Raw genomic sequence first — 22545 nt, 5'->3', positions numbered from 1 at the left:
ACCACGCTCGAGCTCTTTAGAGTGAACATTTGTAAAGACAATCTGCACGGCTAGGTACTTGAATTTACACAACCGTGGCAAAGGGACTGAAAAAACCTCTATCGGATAGTGTAACATAACAGCATGTTCACAGTCAGAAACAGAGTAAAAGATCACTTATAAACCTCACAGGGAAAAAAATTAGTTACAGAACTTTGGAAAAAAATTAGATCAGATCAGCTGTTTATCAAGCAAACAGTTTATGATGTCATTATGTGCTCTCACTTAATAACAGGTTTCATTTACTTACAAAAGAGCAAATATTGATCATTCATCTGCAAGTCAATCCCTTTTATTTGATTTGAATGCTTTAATAATTTATGGAGACCGTAACAGAAATGCTACAAAGCAAATGTAGCAGATGACAGATTAGTAGGTTGCATTCATTTTGATTTAGTTGCACTTCTGTCAGAAATTATCATGCATTTACTGAGGTGCACACAGACTACGGTGCCGTACTGTTAGAAGAAGATGAAGGCCTACCTCCTGCTGGCTGATATGAGCTATTACCTCATTTTGATTAATATTACCAGCTGTGCTTTCAACTGCTTTTCTGATTGAATTGTAGCTCTGTCGAATGTAATCACATGTTGCCCTTCCAAACTCAGCTGTATGGCATTTATCTACTTTAAAATGTTTTGTTAATTTAAACTCTCCCTCCCCCCCCCCCTTTCCGGTGTCAACAGTTATGGCTTTGAATCATCTGAGCTTGCTGCGGCCTCTCCTGTGTCAGCCCCTGCTGCGACATGTCAGGTCTCCGCTCACATCCAGAGTCAGCCTTAGGCCTCTTCTGGCTCCTGACGCTTTCCACCACCCTGCTCCTGCTGTTTGCATCAGGCTCTACGCCACCAAAAAGGCCAAAGGTCAGTGAGGAGATTTCTGAAGTTAACTTGTACAACTTCCATGACTCTGCTGGCACAAATGTGATGTTATTTATCTAGATAAGTCTCCACTCTTCCCTCGGTTTTTTCCTTCTTTCTCTCGTTTAATCTTCAAAGCCAAGGCAAAGGGCCAGTCAGGGAAGGTGAACATTAATTCATCTCTGGTGGAAGACATCATCAGTCTGGATGAAGTGAAGGAGGACATGACCACTGTTCTCGATTCGCTCAAAGATGACTTCACACGAAACCTCAGCATCCGAACCTCGCCAGGTAGTGAGCTTATCGTACTTTTCTTTCTTTCTTTTTTGGACTGTGCCTTTCATTCCTCTTGTTTTAGTACAAAGTTCAAAGCAGAGAACAAAGGGTTACCAACAAGGCAGATGAAGCATGAAAGCATTACCTCTAAAGTTAAAAGAAACGTTCAGACATCACTTCATGTACGTACAGTCCAGACTGAAAACATTAAGACAGTTAAACACGTGGCAGCTAAACTTTACCTGTGTGCTCGTCCAGCTTTTGTTCATGCACAGAAAAGCTCACCAGTGCCTCACATAACAAGGATATCACAAAGAGGAATCTTCCACAAAGGCCTGTGGATTCTGTGTGAAATGTGAATGGAAGCAAAATGCAGAAACAACATTTTAAAATAGAACATAGATAATATCAACTATTTCAACTGAGGAAATCTAACATTTTAAGAAAATTATTGTCTTATTTTGAATTTGAGATGTGGTTGCAGCAACAAGTCTCATAAAAGCTTTAAACTGCATTGCATCCTCTCTTCTTTTAACAACAGTCTCTAAGCATCTGGGGACTGAGGAGTCCAGCTGCTGGACTTTTGGGAGAGGAATGTTGTCCCATTTGTGTCTGCTATGAGTTTCTAGCTAAGCAGTCCTAGGTCTTTTTTGTCATATTTTTCATTTTCAGCTGGTCAAAGGTCTGAAATGCCAGCAGGCCTGTTCAGCACCGCACCCTTCTGCTACAAAGCCGAGCTACTGACTGGTTGAGATATGATGTCTGAATTGAAGCACATGTTGCTCTAAAACCATTGAGCGTTGATGGTACCTTTCCAGATGTACACGCTGCCAGTTCTGTAGGCTTTAATGCACCATCTGAGATGCTGGCTTTTAAACTGAGTACTTATAATAAGCTGGACGGTCCCTCTCCTGTGTAGTCCAGTGTCCATATTTTCCAAATAGAATTTCACATTTTTATTCATCTGACAACAGAACAGTTTTCCACTTTGCCGAACAGAGAAGATGGCAGCATTCCTGGATCGCGTTCACGTGTGGCTTCGTCTGACAGAGCTTTAACCTGTATTTGTGGCCATCACGGTGAACGGTGTTCACACACGGTGGTTTCTGAAATGTTCCTGAGCCCATGCAGTGATTTCAAAGACAGAATCATATCAGTCTTTAATCCACATTGCCTGAGAGCTTGGAGATCACAGGCGGCCAATATAAATTTTTGATGATGTCACCATACAGAGAGTCTTTTGATGATATTATGTACTGCAGATGATGTTGGAGAAACCTCTGCTCATCTTTACCACCACCAGGGAGGTTATGTTTTTGACATTCTGTCTGTAAACCCGATAGTTTGAAAGGTCTTCAATCAATTCTGATCAAACTTTGTAGTAAACGATCCATTAAAATTGAACGAGAGAGAAAGAGAGAATCTAAAAGACGATGACGATAAACAGTTAAAGCCTTGGAGAAGTCGATAGACATCATGCTGGTAATGGTGTAAATGATTCTAAGCATTTATTATTATTGTTTTCCTTCACGGGCATCTTTCCATTTACTTTTGTGCTCCTAAGCTGTTAAAAGAATTACGTCTCCCACTTAGTTCTTTTCAGATTTCTGCAAACCTGCTCGAATTACAGCTGAAACCTTAGAGTGTTTAGGTGAGCTGCATGTTTTTGAGAGGTGGGGTTGGGGCTAATTTTCATCCTAAAATGTGAAAACTTGCTCTTGTTCACATCTTTAAAGGAAAATATGTATTTATGATGAAGACAGATGAGTTTTTAGGGGTTATATTAATGCCAGAGGAAGACATTTAATGTGGTATCCATTATTTCGTTTCAGAATTAACATACTGGAGGGAAAAAATGGGTAACTGTCCAAATATAGTGTGCACAGCGTGCACTGTAGTTAACAGGGGGGCTTTTTCTTAACGTTTTTAAAACTTTTGGAATCAAAGTCTTTCTCGGACACGGCGCCAAAAGGCTTAGCATAAAGAGATCCCTATTTGATGTTACCTTGACCCCGCCTTGGCCCCTGTTTCCCCAAGTACATCCAGGTCACAGCCTTTTTCTTTTTTTTTTTCCTCTCTGCATTTTAATAAATGGGGGCGTGCTCGGGGAGTCAGAGGTGGGGTGTGTAATGGAAGCTCCCCGGGGACGAGGCAGCTGCCTGAATCGGACTTCAAACTGAAATTACTTTGAATTTGTTCCACTTTTCTTCCGCACACGTATCTGATTTGCTTTTAGTGTAATATTCCTTTTTTTCTTTTTTTTTTTACACAGAATGAAGACACATACAATATCATGAACCCTTCAGTGTCCAGCTTTGCTTTTCACATTCCCAACTTTTCTTTTTTCTAATCCGGTTATCACTCAATTGATTTTTGCTCTGAGTCATTTTCTGTGTGGAGCCCTGCCTCTATTACTTTTGTCTTATAATTTTCCAGTGCTTCTCAGCTTCATACTTTGTCTTTTGACTAGATAAGACCACATAAGAAATTTTTAAACCACCTTTTTACAATTTTATAACACGTTTCAGTTAAAAGTTCCCTTCATCGCTTCCTCTTTTTCCAGTCCTTTCTACCGTTTTTTTGCATCCATCCCTCTGTTCTGTCATCCTTCCTGTGTCCCCTCCCCCTAATCTATATATCCCTCGCTCCTTTCCTCTGGTCCATTCATCCCCCTCTCCTCTGTCCAGCTGGACAGTAATCCAGGGAGGCAGCAGGACTTAGAGTTGACAGCAGAGATGAGATGGTGGAATGGGATGACGTCAGCTGTCCGAGCGTATGTGTGTGTGTTGTTCATGAACCTCTCATCTGGCTCTCATTAAACTTATGAGAGTGAGTGTATGACTGTATGTACTGCTGTTTGTTGCCATGAGTCTGTACTTATGTGTGCAGCAAACACGTAGCAGAAAGTCAGACAGATAAATGCAGAGAGAGGGAGATCAGTGCTACGCCCACCATCTCATGGTCATCGCAGATGGGTAATGTGACTTGGAAACTAGCGCTGTGTCCAAGAAAACATTGTTTAAAGTAGACTTCACATTCTTGTTTCTCGCAGACGGGTAAAAACAACAAGCTGAAACATGGATATCGCCATTTCTTAAGCTTTTAATCAGCATATACTCTCATTGCGGTAATTGTAATCCGCCCAAGCTGCAATGCATGTGGACACCCGCTGCTCACATCACATGTAGGAAATCATTAAATTACCGTTTTGGAAAGAGCACGGCTATGAGGATGCACTCATTGGATGCATGTGTGTGTGTGATTGAGCTGGTTCGGAGCGTGGATCTGCAGAAATTAAACTGAATAAAAACATGTCCAGCTGTCTTTGTGAGAACTGGTTTTGGACGTCAGATTTATGAAATTTTTACAGGTTTTTGTAAAAGAGTGTTTTGGCCTGCCTCCTTTTTTTCACACTCCTTCAAAAGCCTGTTTGAGGGTGAAGACTTGGTTTTAGGGAAACTTTAGAATTAGGTTTACCGAGTTTTTCCTGGCTGAAAACGCGGCTCTGTGCTGAGACTACACACAAAAGCACATCAGTCCACATACGGTAATGAGTCTTACTTAACAGAGCTATATACATTTTCCTTTTACCCCTGGCCATTTGATAAAGAAAAGCATATTTATCCTGGAGTAAATAAAATAAAACCACTTTAAAAAGAAACGTCTGAAGTATTAATTTATCACAGCCCTGGTGATTTTCTTTTGGAAGAAGGCCAATAGAACAGAATTTTATATGCAGGAAAACCCCAGAGTTTAGTTTAGTTTAGGTTTGGACTGGAGGTCTCAAAGTTTTCATGACTAAGAAGCCGATGTATGATTTAGGACAGCGCAAAAAAAAAAAAGAAGCACTAATCCAACATATTTAGTGTTTGTAGCGCGTCAGAAAATGGTTATGTTGGTAATCGCCCTTTTTGTGCTGTTGGCATTTCTCGACAGCACCTATATTTGTAAATTTCTTCTAACAAGGACACTTATAATCAGACACAACCGGGCACAGGTCAGAGCACTTACACAAAATCATAGTGCTGCCTTTCATTGGATTCAAATCAGTGCAACATTTTGTCCTCAACAATCTGAGCAGAAGTAAAGCTTTTCACGTGTAAACGAGAACACCGGTCAGCACACACAGATGCAGTATTATTACTCCACAGCTTTGCTGTTATGTGAAACAAAAACCATTTACACTATTGTTCAGAAGTTTTAAGCCGCCCCTCGTTTTGTTAATTTGCTAGGAAAATTGGAGACTTGCAAATCCAAAGTCAGTTTGTACAAGTTTGAAAGTCAGTATTTGATGTAATCATCTTTATTCTTCAACACAGCCTGAACTCTCTGAGTCACACTTTCTAAGAATGTCTTTATGTAGTCCTCAGGAATAGTTCTCCAGGCTACTTGTAGGACATTCAGAGCTCTTCTTTGGTTGTTGGCTGCCTTTTATTATGTTCTCTGTCAATGCGACCCCAAGCTGCTTCAGTAATATTGAGGTCTGAACTCTGGGGAGGCAATCCATGACTCAGTGTTCCAGTGTGTTTTCTGTGCAGATGTGCTTTTACTGCAGTGAAAGCATGCTTGGAATCATCGTTATGGTGAAAAATGAACCACTGTCAATCAGAAGATGACAGAGACTCCACTGTATTTTATAGATGCCTGTAAACACTCACTGTTGTAGCCTAGTCTTGATCTCCTTCATACATACTGATGATAATTTGAAAAATTTCCACTTGGATTTGCATCCCATTAAGAACTGTTGCTAAGAATGGATTCATTCCTGTTCTACTGTAATTTGGCATACACTGCACAGCGCTCCATGCCAATATATGACAGGTTTTCAGTTAGTAACTCTTTGGTAATCACCTCGTTGGTGCAAAAATATAAATTGGTGCAAATTTCATTTCAGCAAAAAAGTGCATTTAAAATTGGTGTTTTGTTAGGTTGGGCGTTCATCCTTGAACGATTCTTAGGACAGTGTTAAGTGACTTAAATAATTACAAAAAAATGGGGTGCAAAGACTGGACTGAAAATGAGTCATTGTTCAAAGAAAATGAGAACTATTGATCAAGATCACTTTTATAAGAATTACAATAAAGTCTGGCTTCTTGGAAGCAAAATATAAAGCCATGAGAGGTGGCTCAAGACTTTTGCACAGTACCCCTTTCCTCAAAAAACTGACTGGAGCAGGCAGCAGTCACTCCAGGAAAGGGAGAACTACCAAAAGGCGAGAACTGCTCATCCAAACAACCTCAAACTGAGCACTGGGCTTACTCGGGTGAACGACATTACAGCCAGCAAGTTTGCAACGGTTCAGACAAACACTCGCTGAGATAGGCGAAGGAGATGGGAACTGATATAAATTTTTACAGCACCTTTTTAAAAGGAGAATTTGACATGACAAGACGCAGAGGGAAAAAGTGCAAATTAATGTGGTACGTATCCTGATTACACCAACACCCAGACGCAGCATACAGCTTAAAATCTGTTTTTGGTATCGTTAAAAACTCAACGTGTTTAAAAAATAAAGAGCATTTTAGCCAAATTTCATCCGATATCTCAACCAGCTGCCACCCCCTCTCACCATCCATCTTTGTAGCAATGACCGACTGTCTGCCGGCCTGCCTGCTTAAAGTACTTGCAGATGTGCTGGTGCTCGTTGTGAAGGTGCAGGTAACAAAGTCAGACAGGCAGAGATATGGGCATGAGCAAAGTAAAAAAAGGGAGACTGTATAATTGGCAGCAAAGTAGGCAGCGTGTCAGCTGATATCCATGTTATCACATCATACCAACCTTTTATTTTTAATTCCTTGCAGCTGTATCTTACTTTTTGATTGGATATGTCTCTCTCTTTTAACCCTTGAAATCATATGATAAATTGATCTTTTAGAGAAAACTACACCACTGGCTCACCTTCGGTTCACCTCACATTTCCACAATCACACACCACTAGCGCAGCCCCCCACCGGGTGAGCCGGGAGGGAGTGATGTAAGGCAGAGGTGGAGAAGAAGGAAACAAGCGCGTCTGAGGTTAGCCAGATGGAGGATGGAGAGGAGTGGGTGGATGCAGAGAGGGAGGGAGGGACAGAAGTCAGCTTGTGTTGGCAAACATGCATTAGTTTCGTTCAGTGTTGACAAAGAGGGGAGACAATAGATCATGGAAACTTTTAAGAGTCTGACAGTGGTCTCAAAATGAATATTTTTTTACTGTGCTATTGCACGTTCCTCTGTCTATCTGTTAATCTGTCCAAAGGACTAAATGATTTTTCCCCACATCTATTCCATTACACCATAGCAACATCTTATTATCTGTCAGTGTGCCCCAGGGTGGCTGTGGCTACATTGTAGCTTGCCATCACCAGTGTGTGAATGTGTGTGTGAATGGGTGGATGACAGGTTGTGTAAAGCGCTTTGGGGTCCTTAGGGACTAGAAAAGCGCTATACAAATACAGGCCATTTACCATTTACCATATTAACTATGTGCCAGTGCTGGTGTTAACACACAGGGTGAAACTCTATAGTCAGACCATTTTTATTTTTCAATTTGAGCTATTTTGCTTCCATAGCTTAAGCTCCAAAATACACATTTGGGACCAAAACTGGTCTTTTGGTCGTTCTTCCAGAGTAGTTAATATCTAATGATAAAATACTCCATCTGTATTATCATACATATATTTTCAGAAAGGTTGTAATGAAAAAAAGCCTCTGATTGATTTTTAAAGTGATATAAAGCTACTTGCAGCTGCTTTGTTACTCGTAAGTAGTCGCCGTAGCATCGCTCCGCATGTTTGATTTGGTAGATTTTCTTTTATCTCCTGAGACAAGCCCAAAGGCGTTGTTTGCCTCCTCCATGGATCAGACTGGGAATCATTCACTTGTTAAGCAAATGTGCAAATCACTGCAATACAAATGCTGGTTTAAAATTGACAAATCGAATGTTACAGTACAGGATTTTAGAAGACCCGATCAAAAAGAGATCTTTTTTCATACTCATAGCTTGAAATCTTCCAATTTAGGAGCGCTAACAAACTCTTATTTTCCTCTCTGTTTATATTTTGAAGGCTTTTACAGAAACCATTTGATAATATATCTTTAAGAGACAAATTTTACTTTGTTTGTAAAAGACTTGATTTTTTTTTTTATGGCTCTTGAAAGTATTTTCTGATTTATGGAGTGATTAAAGATAGATTTCCCTCCATCTGTGAAGCAAGAATGAATGATTAACCTGGCTTTAACCAGAAATACAGTTACTGTTCTGTTAGTAATCAACTGGGCTGTTTCGTGGTGGTAACTGCTGCTTTTTTTTTTTTTTTTTTTTTTGATTTGCTTTCACCTGATTTTAAAGCTACAATTTACAGCTTTCCTCTAAATGCGTCACAGAGAGGCGATAATTAGGTTACTGTTTTGAAAAGAGGACAGCCATAAGCATGCATGTGAATATGAATGCATGTGTGCGTAGAAATGAGTTATTAAAACATGTCCAGCTACAGTGCTGTGCAAAAGTCTTGAGCCAGCCTCCGTTTCTTTATATTTTACTATAAAAATGGGGAAACGGGTGCAGTTATTCACTCAAACATGTTGAAATATACATGGAAATACAACATTTAAGACATTTCATTTGAGTTTAATTCAAAGCTCATCTTTGAATGTTGGCTGCCTTTTGTTCTGTATCAAAATGATCCCACACTGTTGAGGCCCAGGCATTGGGGAGGCCAGTCCACGACCAATATTCAATTGTATATTTTTCTATCCAGGTATGCTTTTACTGCATTAACAGCGTGTTTGGGATCATTGGCATTGCTGATAAATGAATAACTGCCAATCGGATACTTTCCAGGTGCTGCTGGAGCAATTTTGAGACGATTCTGCCAACACAACTCACTTAAATGCGTCCCCAGACTGTGACCGAGCCTCCGCCGTGTTTTAAAGATGGCTGTGGATGCTGACTGTTGTACCTCTCTCCTAACCATGATTTGCCAAGTTTTTCGCAAAGAGCTCTTTGGGAATTACCTTGTTGGTGCTAAACTATTATTTCATTCCCATCAAACTATGTTACATTTGGCTTTTTTTTCCCCCCAACTATACAAATTATGTGTTTCTGCTAGTAACAAAATGCCTTAAAATACATTTTAAAATTGATTCTATGGTCTTCAAAAATGGAAAAAAACAGCCAATGTCCAAAGAGACACTCTGAAAGACCTTCAGAGTGCCTGGAGAACTACTACTTAATACTACTTAAAAAAAAAAAAAAGTCTGGTTCCTTCAAAGAAAAATGTAAAGAAAATGAGAATGAATCTATAATTATAATTCTGGGGTCAATGCATATCATATCTTTCTGAAAGATGGATTTCATAATTAAAAACAACAGTAAGAGAAAAAGAATTAAAGTACAGTAAATGTATAAGTTAAATCTGCCTTACAGTAGAACGGTTAATCCTGTGATACGAATACAAAGGAAAAATCGGGATGCTACAGTGCACACAGTGAGAACAATGATGCCTAAACTGTCCATGAAGGTAAATAAATGAAGAAAGTAAACACTGGCATTGACCATTGACCTGTATTTGTTTAGGAGCTCTGGATCACATTGTGGTGACGACTCAAGATGGGAAGTTCCCTCTCAAGCAGCTGGGCCAGATCTCCATGAAGTCACCTCAGCTCATTATGGTCAACATGAGCAGCTTCCCTGAAGTAAGACGATCTCTCTCTCACACACACACACACACACACACACACACACACACACACACACACACACACACACACACACACACACACACACACAGTCAAACAGAGCACACACAGTCAAACAGAGCACACACAGTCAAACAGAGCACACACACACACAGTCAAACAGAGCACACACAGCTATGATTTCTTCCTACCGGTATCAGTTTGTCTCATATGGACAAGCGCGCAGTAACTAAGCTTTGTAAAAATAATCAGACGCACAGACAGATAGATGGTCCTCCTCACAGAAGGAAAAGTAAGCCAGACCAGAACTCGAATCTCACATCACTCTGTAAATGAAACCTGACCTACCTCTCTCTCTCACTATGCTGTGTCTCAGATGCTAATTGATTGATCACTCGGGGAGCCCTTTGTTCTGGGGTGAAAGATAGCAACAAAAGTCTGTATGTGTGTACTGCAGCGCGGATATGTCTTAGTGTGAGTTGTCACAGAATAGGAAATGACCTCATTTTACCCCCAGGTTAGGAAGGAATGGATTATTTTTCTTTTTTTGCTTCTTTTCGCTGCCTCCTTTGCTTTGTAGATTTTCACGTTTTTTGGTGGCCAGACTTTCTGGTGGTCTGGAAAAGCTGAATGTGCTTGCATGTGTCACTATACAGTCATATATCCAGAGACGCTAATGACCGATATGCTCAACTTTTTCTGCTGTCTGCTACATTTTCTTTGATCTCATTAAATATTGAACGGAAATATGTGCACAGTCCTTTATTCTTGCAAATTTTTCTTCTTGTATTATTCTCTTGTATTTTGCTCGTTTGTGTTGTTGTGTTTGCACATCTCTGTTGCTTGTGGGGCTCGCACACAAGAATTTCACTCGCATGTGCTGTGCCAGTGTGCCTGCACATGTGATGTGACAATAAAAAGTGATTTGATTTGATTTGATTTGAAATGACAAACAAGAAAAAAATGATCTGAAAATGTTGCAATGAAAATATCTCCACATATGTATGAATGAGGAAAAGTGCTTCAGACAGGATACAATACGGAAATATGCATAACCAGGGTTTTCCTGGCTCATTATGGGCCTTTGGGGGATTGGCTGTGCACAGCAATAAAGCACGGTCACCGGTTTCACTACAGAGACACAGAAATGTGTGCAATTTCTTACTGTTTAGGACTATTTCATTAATAAAATTGACTATTTTGCCTGTGTAAATAAACCCAAATTAACATGTATTTGTTTTCCATTTGGCTCTGGTTTAAACCCCTTTGGATGGATGCCAAAATGTCATTTATGTGGAGGAAAAACTAAAAAAACCAAGCCCAGCGGTGTTGGTATAATCTGGAAGCACACAACAGGAAATAAATGATTTCACTTCTTTAAACAGTTTGCTTTATTTGAGGGTGATTCTTAAACTAAATTTAAACTCTTAGTCTGAGTTTAAGCCCTTATACCAGGTCTGAACTCTCAAACAGACCTGAGAGAGGTGGAGTGAAAAGTAAGGATGGGCTGATTCTGGTAATAGTTTGTTCTAAAGGCCCATTTCAGTCACTCTGAATGCCTATGAGGTGTTTAGAGAAACTCTGCCCACGCCACCCACAGCCACCATATTATCAACCTGCGGAAAACACCGCTCTGAAATTCGGGCACTTATGAAAAAAGAATGACTCAATTCTCAGGAGTTATGTCTAAGATCGTAAAAATAAAGTAAAACTAAACTTCCCGACAGTCTATTTTTTTTCAGTTAAGTCATCACAGTGACATCATCAGACAATATCATAAGTTGGTGTTTTTCATAGTGGAAGGTTGGGAACAACAGAAACTCGTACAAACAATCCGCTTTAGTCCTTCTTGAATCATAACCACCAGTGTTTTCCCAGCAACCAGCAGCCATGCTGAGGTCTAATTACTGTATTCTGTTTATTAAGAGACACCGACACACGCATGAACTTTCAATGATTTTTAATAAAAATGCATTTATTTTCTTTTGATTCATTTTTTAAAAAATTATTATTTATACTGGTTTACAATTCTACTGTTTTCTACTGGGATGGAGTTTACCTGGAAAACTACATGTAACATAATGTTAGTCACTGGACCGCTGTGCATACCTGAGAGGAAGAGGCAGTAAAGTAGAAGGCTGATGGAGGGAGACGATGAGGATGAAGGAGACGGAGGGAGCTTGGAGCCAATAAAGAGAAAGTGGCAAGGAAGAGGAGTTTACTCCACCGTCCTATCTGCATTTTTTGTGTTTCAGCTGCTTCCTCTCATCCTTTTCTGTCTTTCCTCACATCTGGTCCAATTTTCAGTCTCCATATTGGTCTCCTTCAGGTTCTTCCTCACCTCCTCCACTTTCTTTCCATCACTGCCTATCCTTTTTTTCTTGTATCTTCCATTTCTTGTTTGACTGTATCCAGTTCACTTTTTTGCCCTCGGTTTCCTTCTGCACTTCCTTTTAATACTTGTTTTGTGTCCTCCACAACTTGTTTTTCCTCACCAAGTTTATTTTTCTTTTTCTGCTTCTCTCAGCCACTCTTGCACTGCCTTTTGCACTTCCTCCAATTCTTTCTTGTCTTCCCACGGTTGCCTGTGCTTTTCATTAAGTCTTTTCTTGGCCCCTTTCAGCTTCGGTCTTTTCATCTTTCTCTCTCTCTTGTCATATTTCCTATTTGCTTCTGTCACGTCTTTCTTTACCTTCTTCAGTTGTTTTTTTCCCTCCTCTTTCAGTTTTTTGATTGCCACCTTAACTTCTTCCTTTTCCTCATCCAGCACTTTCTTTCTTCCTACAGTTTATTTTGTTCCTCCACAGCCTTCATCTCCTTCTCCAGTTTTTCTCTCTCTCTGCCATCTCCTTTGTCAGACTCTCCAGAGTGCTACAGTTTGGCATCCAAGTCTCCTTTTTTTTTCTCTTTTTAAGGTTTACATTGAGCCTCCCAGAGAGACTCCTTCTACTCGTTGAGCTCCAGTATTCCTGAGCTGCTCCCTCAAGCATTTCCCTTCCACCGTGTCTCTAAACAAGACCCCTCTAAACAATCTTCATCTTTCAGGTGGTTGTTTTTTTTTCTCCCTCCAAAAGTGTTAACATCCTGTCATGGTGCTGCTGGTTTTCTAGTTTTACAGTTATCTGTAATAGACTGTATTTGTTTTGTTGTTAGGAATTTTCCTTGACTTTGTTTGTGTGAAGGACACAAGTATTGGTGTTAAGACTCGCAGGTCTAGTGCTCATCGCTAATGACTTGTCAATCAGAGGTTAGTAAATGAGCATATCCTGGGTAATCCTTCTTACTTAGAATGACTAAAATATCACCTGAAATGGGTGCTTGAGTGAATAATCTCAGCAGGAAAGTGTTTATAGAGGTCAGGGTTAAAGGTCATTTTCCCATAGACTTCTTTAGGACCGGGTGTCTGTCTGTGACCACAAGCATCACACAGAAGCTACATACTTCTTTGGTTTTAATGTAAAGGCTTTAAAAGCATGCAGGACCTGAGCTGCATGTCACATAAGTTGGCTGAAACGTTGTCAGAATTGAACATTTTAACATTCTTTGTTATTTTAACGTTTTGAACTGTTGGATGTTTGACTGAGATAAAACCCAGCACATACTTTTAAAACTGTATTCCTGTACTGTTCACTTGCACCGTCATTTTCTTTTCTCCAAAAATACTCTACATTAACCAATGTGCAGTGAATCTGGGTGGACTGCGAAGGATCCACCTGACGCATTCTTCCAATTGCATGTTTGGACTGCCTTCGTTGCGTCGCTGTGACATAACTTGAGTTTGTACGCAGCCTACCTCCGTGTTTTGTACTTTTTGTGGTCGAGGGCAGTTGAGACAGAACTAATGGATGCTGCTTATAATAGAAAGTGTACTTTAAGCTGAGAAATGACCGTGGAGGATAAGTTAAGAATGGTTAAACTTTTATCGTTTAGCCACAATTAATGCAAAAAATGTGCCAACAACACAGTTATGCAACTATATTGGCAAAAAAATACTTAAATGACATTATGAATGAAACGTAAAAGCACTTATAATGCCGTAAAACGGTCCTTGTCAGTGTTTCACAGAAGCCATGTTGACACAGATTAGTAGTAGTAAACACAGGTGTGACTAATCCGAAGATTCTCAGACGGAGTGTTCATTAAAACAGGGCTGAATGATGACGAGTAGAGTGTGCGTCACTCAACTTTACACAGCTTTTTCATGCTACAGTCACACGAAGGGGGAAGCCGTAGTACGCTGTCACAGCAACGAACTCACAGTCATGTTTCCTGTGAAGACGGGGACCAGGCCTCCGACGACTCGCAGTAAGTTGTCTTCAAAGCGGAGGACAGTCAAGTGATGGAGTCAGTCTGCTGTCAGTCTCCGATTGAACAGGGCCAGTCGACAATCATGTGTAATCTGTGTTTGATAACACAGGGATTGGGATCAATCAGTGAAAATCACAAATCTGTTGTTGTTTGTAGAAGATTTTGTTGCTGTCTGTATACATAGAAATTCATATTAGCATTTACATTCAGATTCAACCTCATCAGAATAATACTCATTCAGAAATCCCTCCACAGATCGTGCCACGTTTGCTTTAGAACAGCAATTTAACTGCAACAAGACACTCAGCAACCTTGCTTCTATGTAGGAATATAACCAGAATATATTGAGTCGAGTTTCCTGTGGCAGACAAGTTGCACTCACCGCTGCAGACTGACTCAGATCAGTCTGCAGTTATTTGCAAACCTTAATAAATCTCTCAGTCCTTGCTCAGGTGGATGAACAACACCCTCAAAACATGGGTAACCAGTTGGTCACCCCAACTACTAGGAGTCAGTCTCCAGCAGCAGCAAAAACCTCATTGCAATCACCGGGCAACCATTAATTCTTTTCCTAGGAGGTTTGGAAGAGGCCGCCATACTATTTTTACTCTGTAAATAAGTGTGATTGAACCACAATGGGTAATAATCAGGCTTTAATAATAATTAGCTTATAAATTAGCACTCTACCTTTTCAAATATGGTCACTTGCGGCCCCAAAAACACCAAAAATATTTTATATGCAGTCTGTCGTTAAAAGTGTCTGGTTATGCAGTGTGTGGACAAACTGCACAGCTTGCTGTTGTGCTATGTTGGCTACAGAAATGTTCCTGAACATTAACCTCCTAAGATCCGAACTCTTCAATGGCATGCATTTGTAATTTCTCTTTGATATTTGGGCTGATTGGGACCTGATGAATGTAAAAACAAAGAATTACCAGGGTTTTTTTAACCTAATTATTGTTTCTAAGAAAAATAAGAGCCACACATGAGGATATTCGTTTAAAATTTCAATAGAACAGTGGCAATTTAATGTCCTCGTAAGTGGATATCAGGCCCTTGTAGAGCAAAATTGAGGATTTTGGTCTAAATAACCCAAAATGTGATGTCCACATTAGAGATGGACCGATCCGATATTACGTATCGGTATCGGTCCGATACTGACCTAAATTACTGGATCGGATATCGGAGAAAAATAAAAAATGTAATCCGATCCATTAAATATCACGAAAGCACCTCACAAAACTTGCAACACGCCGTAACTCACCTCAGAACGTTAGCAGTCGGAGCAGTATGCATCACGTGATAGAGCGGCTGTGGCATGCGGGACCTGTCGGTGGTCTGGATAGCATGTGGAGCTTCGCTAGCAACCCGGCATTTCATCTCCGACAAAGTTATCCCCGAGAGAAGTAAAGCAAGTGTGTAAGTCCATCTCTGAATGTTTGTAAAGCATTCCTGCGTTAAGCTTAACAAACGACTGCCTCTTCTTGCTGCTACTTCAATCATGAAACTGCTTAAGATCAGCTGATCAGCTTTTCTGTCGGGAGTACGTCTCTCTTGTTTGCTTTTGGCCCACTTTGCACCAGAAAGAGGAAACCAGCGGCTGAACAACAGCAGCACGTTTAAGCTTGATCAGCTGTTGTTAGAATGTATTTAATATTACTTTCTACTCGAGGATCTTTTTCTACGTAGCTGACGGCTGGTAACTGTGCAGGGGCGGATCTAGCAAAGTTTAGCCAGGGGGGCCGATAGGGCATGAACAGGGGAAAGGGGGCACAAAGACATACTTTTCTTTCTTATTCTCATTTAAAATGTCTAGCTTTTAATAAATAATTATCTGACAGCCAAAGTTTTAATTTGATGCAAAATGAATAGAAGTCCATTACTGTATATAGTAACTATTAAGTCTAATATATATATATATATATATATATATATATATACCCTAGTAAGCTATAGTACTTTTTCCTTTGTGAAGGTACCATCTGTGCAGTCTGCAATTTTGTTGAAGAAAGATGTTGAATCTATTTAATATTTCTTGAAAAATAATTGATTTCTGTGCATTTTTTTTCACACTGCATCAAATTAAGGTTGATTACGTCGATTAAGCATCATGAGGTGGAGCGTGAGGGGTGGTTCCCTATTTTTTATTTATTTATTTTTGTTGTTGCTGGGAGTTGGAACCCTATTAGTTAGATTGCTTAATATTTATGCTAAGTACTCTTTAAAATACCAGAATAGGGAGGATGGTGTAGGTCTAAGTTTATTAGATTGATCAGTATTGCTGAACTATGAAATATTTTTTTTGGATACAGGTATAACAGAATAGCTTTAGTGTAGTTGTTGTTTTAAACTTGAGTATGAACTTATACAAAATGCAGCAAGATATTTAAAAAACAGTTTTGTTGATTAAAAAACACTATATCAGATTCATATCGGTATCGGCAGATATCCAAATTTATGATATCGGTATCGGTATCAGACATAAAAAAGTGGTATCGTGCCATCTCTAGTCCACATATGTGGACGCCAGGTCCTAGGAGGTTAATGTGACTGTGGCAGAATAATTCATTGCTCTCATCTCTGTAAAACAGAGATTCCTTAATTGGGGGCATTAGCAGGTCCTAAGTAAAGTGACTGTACACTGGCTATGATGACAGCAGATACAGCCTGCATCTTTTCTTCTATATATAAAATGGGTAGAAGAGGCAGTGAAGGCAAACGATAAAAATCTGTCTCAGTAAAAAAAGTTAAAAGAAGCGTCTTTGCACACGACATCCAAGAGCTTTTCTTTTCCTTTTCTTTTTTTTCCAGTACAACTTGCCAAACAAAAACCTGTTTTTAAATATCTTCCTGCACCTTCTATTTCCACAGCCAGTCACCTGAGGGCTGTGGTTTCCCTCATTTGTTCTCCAGGTGAAACCACAGCATACAAACAACATGCAAATCCAAGTATTTATCAACACCTCAAATCTGTGAAGTCAGTTTTCCACCTGAATCCGGAGTCTCTTTTTTTTCCTTCCCAGAAACCCTAGAAACCACAGACCACACACACACTGACGGACACACTCATCCACACGCACGCTACCCTGTCATGTCCCGTGTTACTCATGTACCACACAGAGGTGAGTCGTCAGTACTCAGAGCTAACAGGCTTATAATGATGCCTATGCATTACCAGGAACTACAGAGGCCCTGCCATTGTTTTCCATTCATTCATTAAGAGCAGGCTGGGACGATACAGAGAACAACATCTAACCACTACGCTCGGATCCGGAGGCAATTTGGTGTGTGTGTGTGTGTGTGTGTCCATGTTTAAGCATTAAATTTTTTTTTAGACACACACACACATTCCTCTCCCTTCGCCTATTTGCTTTGAACCAAGTCGTGAGCGTTTGATGTGAAACTTCAGTGTAATTTCTCTTCCTTTCCAACATATTAACCAGAACCTGCCCAGCCTTCACAGAGAAATTCCACTCGGGTTTTAGTAACCACCGGAGTGGTCGTCAGAGAGGGGAAATGGTGATGAATTTGATGCTGAGAACAATCAAACATAGGTATGGGATGAATCTATCACCCCTCGCTCAAAGAGTGCAACTGCAGGCCTGTTTCCCGGATGACTTTAACAAAAGAAAAGAAACCCCTTGAATTAATTTAATGCACACAAATAAATTCCTTTAATGTTGCTGCCATTTCTTTCCCCCAGTGGATGAGGCCAGAAGGAGCTGTTGAGAAAGCAGGATGGGTTAGTGACGGTTGAAGTAAGAGGAGGAAATCTTTTTTCTTTTTCTTTTCTCCACATGAATTGCACATTTGCTCGCTTTGCAAACTGAGTTATGAGGCTGTTGCGCTAGCTTGAGGAGTGTGGCTTTGTTCCTCTCCATTGTGTCTATGCACTCTTTTAACTGTAGCTTTATGGTCCTATGCAGTCATTGCTTAACTTAAGCTTCACTTGGTAGATAATGTCTCAGTTTTACACATGTAAACATGTCTTAATATGTCATTTTGAGTTTTAAGTGTATTTCTTAGTTCTGGGAAAAAGACCAAAATCCAGCTTCTCGCGTAACTGTTGTTGTTGTGTGTTTGTGGTCCAGTAGTTTCTCTGATCCTGTTGTTCTATCTCTATGCAGCACTGCTGCCTCTTCAACCAGTGTCCACACAGCGCTCTCCTTTTAATCTCCCCCAATCTTAATTCATTATAATGATGACAGCTCCAGTCTGGGGGGAAATTAATAAATCTTGATAAATTCAAGACAGATCCCAAGCTGTTGTTTAAGGATTCAACGGTTACCATAGAGATGCAGCTAACAGTAGTTGGATGTTGTATTATTATAAAAAAAAAAAACGATCCATTGGTGGGGTCTTACTTCTAGACTGTGACTGATATAGCTGCAGGCTGATATCAGTATCTGCATTCATAAAAGTAAAAATGAGAGAAACACCCTTCAACCATGCTGTGAGTGTTCATGTTGCATAGTTTGTCCACCAGAGGGCGCCCTGCAACAAACACAGCATCCTGCTGATCTGAGCAGAGTTGAGCACTTCCTATTTTCTTGGTAAGGACTCGTAAAGGGCAACAGGATAACAAGTGTTAAGGGAGGAGTGTTTGTTTTGTGTATCCGAAGAGGGGGGGAAAAATTATACACAGTAATCATTCTACATATACTTCAATATAACTTGTGTAGTTCATGCTTCATGAGTCTTTCACATCTGTAACTCATAATCTTATAGCTCCTGTCTGTGTCATGTACATATGTAAATCATGTTTGCATTTACTGTTTGTTAAGGTGAATAAATATATACATGTTTGTCATTGTAATAAAACAACAATGCATAAATACACCCCCCATATACACAGGCGAACAAAGTATAAATAACTTTTATTAATAATAATAATAATAATAATAACAATAATGTGGTAATGATTCTACCAGAAAACCTTCAAGTACAACTGAGCACAAACTCACAAAGTTTGTGTGTGTTGATGTATCATCCACAAGCAGACTCTCCTGTGGGGTCACCAGGAGTCACCACCCTGCCCTGCAACCTCTCAGTCCTGTCCCACGGGGCCGAGTGTTGACAGTGGCCCGAGGCAATTCCACACTACATGGGATTTCCCTGACACACACACACACACACCATATACACACCACACACAACACCTTAATGATTGCCAGCTGGAGCTAAGCCACTACCTGCACTTGTAGATTTGCTTTTTATTCACTCCAGTGTGTGTGTGTCTGTGTGCATGTGCCCCCAGGCTACAGCAGCGGCCACCCGTGCCCTCAGAGAGAGCAGCATGAACTTAAACCCAGAGGTGGACGGGACGATCATCAAGGTGCCCGTTCCCAAGTGAGTCTCTCTTTGACGCACTCGCAGACAAACACGCCGGAGGCCAGAAAACATTTTTGCTCCCTTTAGCACTTTCTGTCTTTCACTTCTTTTTTTTCTCATTCACCTTTATTTTTCTTTTGGTATTCCTCTATTTTCCTCCTCCACTCGTCTCCGTGCTCTAAACTGACAGGTTTATTGACTTTTGCCTGTACATGTATAGAGACCCCCGGTGTGACGACGTGAGGGTTGGGCCAGTCTCTTTCTCTTTCCCCCGGCCAAATCAAACAACCCGACACAAAACAATCAGTCACTCACTCACTAAACCGCTCTGCCTGTGTATATAAAGTATGTTTTTTTACATATACACACGTGCACGTGCGTCTCAGTGCATGAATGCTGTCTTGTGGTTATGTGCATGCATTATCATGAGTGTGTGTGTGCGCATGGAGCAGCAGGTGTTATTCTGGCAGAGGAGGGACACGAGAGTCAGACTGCTTTTCCCCCTGCAATCAGTCTCGGCACGCTCCAAGCCTACATTTGCATTTCCAAAGAGAAGGCGCTTCTTGATTGGCCCTGGAATCGGTAATTAGGCCGTATTGTTTGCAGTAAATAGACGGCGCACTTGGATTGTTTGCAAATAGTCCCTGAGGCAAAAAACAAGGGGAAAAAAAGCCAATTAAGGACAAAGAGGGAGAGTGAAATGGGAAGTAGGACTTTCTAAGTGATTAACAAATGCAGAGCGAATGTAAAGTTGTTAGGATGACGGATGTTTCGGCTCTGCTCTAAGGTCTGAGGAAGATTGTTTGGTGGTTGCTGCAAGTCAGAGCTAAGAGGATCAGACGTCATGCTTATAAGCACTTAGCGTCCCCATCTGCACAAGTGAGGACCTTAGTTTTCATTATTTTGTTTTTCAGAGTGTATTTGCTCGTGCCACACAAAGTTGTGACTGCTTGTTAGTGTCTCTTACTGAAATGTTGTCGTTTCCAGGATATTTTTAATAAAACCTTCTTACCGTACTCTACAAAACACAGTAATTACTTCCTAGCTCGTGCTTAAATGCGGTCAAACCGAGCTGGTATTAGACTTCATCTCGTCTTAAATAAACATGGTAAATACAGATGCATAACAGGCGGTTTGTGCTTGCAGATGGCAGCATACGCCAAAAGTGATGTCAAAGCTGCTGGCATGCAGCAAGAAGTCTCATTTCAGTATTTAGACCATCTCCCTTTTTTTTCCCTGTAACTTTGAGTTCTATATTTTTTTGTACTCTCGTTTTTTTGTTTTGCCTCTCATTTCTGACATTTTTCCCGTTTCCCTGCAGAGTGACTCGGGAGCACAGGGAGAACCTGGCCAAGGTAGCCAAACAGCTCGGCAACAAGGCTAAAGACTCACTGAGGAGAGTGCGCTCTAATGCTGTCACACAGGTCAAAAAAGCAAAGGAAGCACACTCAGAAGACACAATACGACTCGTAGAAAAACAGGTAGGAGACGAGGGATTCCCTGAGATTTAAAAAAAAAAAAAAAAAAAAAAGTATAGCTTGAGGTGAGGAAAAGATCAAATAGTTTTTCCTCTGTCAGATATGTTTCCCTGAATGCAGCACAACCAGAAGTCACTTTTGTTGTGCTGCACAAAACTCTAAGAAAATATATTTGAAAAACTCATCAGAAATGTGTTGCTCCGAGGTTTTCCCTCCAAACCCCCCCCCCCACCAAACTGAAGTGCCTAGTTAGAGTTTACCAGCTGTTGCAATCAAAACATGAACACTGAAAGGATACAGCTGATGACAAATGATAACTTTATCATCGCAAAGTTACAAAAAGTTTTATTTTATACGGGGACATGGTGAAGCCTCTCAGTTCATCTTCTATCCAATTCAAGCAGTTTTAGCTCCTCCCACTTTAAGAAACATTTGCCTGATTGGCTGCCCCTTGCAAACAGGTTTGACCAGCAGGAGCTGGTGAGACGACCATAGGATGTCAGCTCTCTTTGAGCTTGATCAGCATGCACTGTCATAAGAGCACATATTACAGAAAATAAGGAAAAGTGTAGTGAGTCCACTTCACTGATAAGTTAACTATTGATCGTATTTTCTTTATTTGAAAACTACATTCAAAATGAGAAACTAGCCTCCACCCGAATGGAGCTCACCTCCGCTCACCCTCATCCTTTTCTGGAGCTGTTTCACGCCACCTCTTATTAGACCTCTGCTCTCTGAAGCGTTAACTTTCATTACTTTTGTTTTTTTCCTCCCCTCTCTCTGCCTACACAGATTCAGCAGATGGCAGACAACATTGCAGCAGACATCGACAAGCAGCTTGCAGCCAAGACCAAGGAGCTGTTAGGCTGACTGTGGAACTTGTTATTTGTGTCACTGTGAAACAGAGGACACACTGAAAAGCAGCAACATATCCTCCTTTTTTTTTTTCATCTTGTTAATAGACAGTGACTGGATCATGTTGGGGAGGTAGTTTTTGTTCAAACCACATCTTGGGCTCTTGTTCCTGCCCACATCACTGGGTAAGACCACCTTCTTCTTTTTCTTTTTTCTTTTTTTTTTTTTTTTGCTGCATCGTGATATCTGCATAAACAAAAACTGGTACAAAAACGACAACAGACTACCCGTCACCTCCCTCCTCCCTTGTTACTCTTCCTGTCTTCAAACAAACAGCGAGAAAGCAACGAATGGACTTTTAATGGGATTTGTGGGCCTCCTCCTAATCAAACCCTTTGCCACAGGGCCTGTCTGTTTATATAAAAGCAAGCGCACCCGTCTCAATGTAAACTGGCTGCGGGTTTGTCTTGGTGGCAAGAGCGAGAGCGAGTTTGTTCCAGAGACGTAGGAGTCGACCGAACAGATGCCATTAAGATGCTGCCAAACATTTGTTTCACATTGATTCCAAGTCTGTTAAAAATGCACTTGAGGGGGGAAAAGGGGGCTTTAATTTCTGTCCATGTTGAGGATTGATAATATGGCTACTCTCTTTTTTAAACACAATAAAGTTGGGAACGTAACGTTATTGATGGAGTCCATTAAAGAAACGCTGCTTTGTA

General features: G+C 40.6%; 1 protein-coding gene across 2 annotated transcripts in view; it reads left to right on the top strand.

The window, feature by feature from the left end:
* mrrf (mitochondrial ribosome recycling factor) overlaps positions 1 to 22545 on the top strand; it is a 26768-nt gene extending 4223 nt beyond the window's left edge. For both annotated transcript variants that reach the window (XM_076886433.1, XM_004538223.5), the window contains exons 2-7: positions 726 to 902; positions 1038 to 1190; positions 9733 to 9851; positions 19420 to 19511; positions 20815 to 20974; positions 21764 to 22545. In XM_076886433.1, the coding sequence (XP_076742548.1) occupies positions 728 to 902; positions 1038 to 1190; positions 9733 to 9851; positions 19420 to 19511; positions 20815 to 20974; positions 21764 to 21841 (777 nt within the window). In that variant the 5' untranslated portion in view covers positions 726 to 727 and the 3' untranslated portion in view covers positions 21842 to 22545. The remainder of the gene's footprint in view (positions 1 to 725; positions 903 to 1037; positions 1191 to 9732; positions 9852 to 19419; positions 19512 to 20814; positions 20975 to 21763) is intronic.

The sequence above is a fragment of the Maylandia zebra genome, linkage group LG7 (genome assembly GCF_041146795.1).
Source record: "Maylandia zebra isolate NMK-2024a linkage group LG7, Mzebra_GT3a, whole genome shotgun sequence".
Lineage (NCBI taxonomy): Eukaryota > Metazoa > Chordata > Actinopteri > Cichliformes > Cichlidae > Maylandia > Maylandia zebra.
Note: the sequence above shows the minus strand (reverse complement) of the source record. Positions and strands in the feature narration are given on the sequence as shown.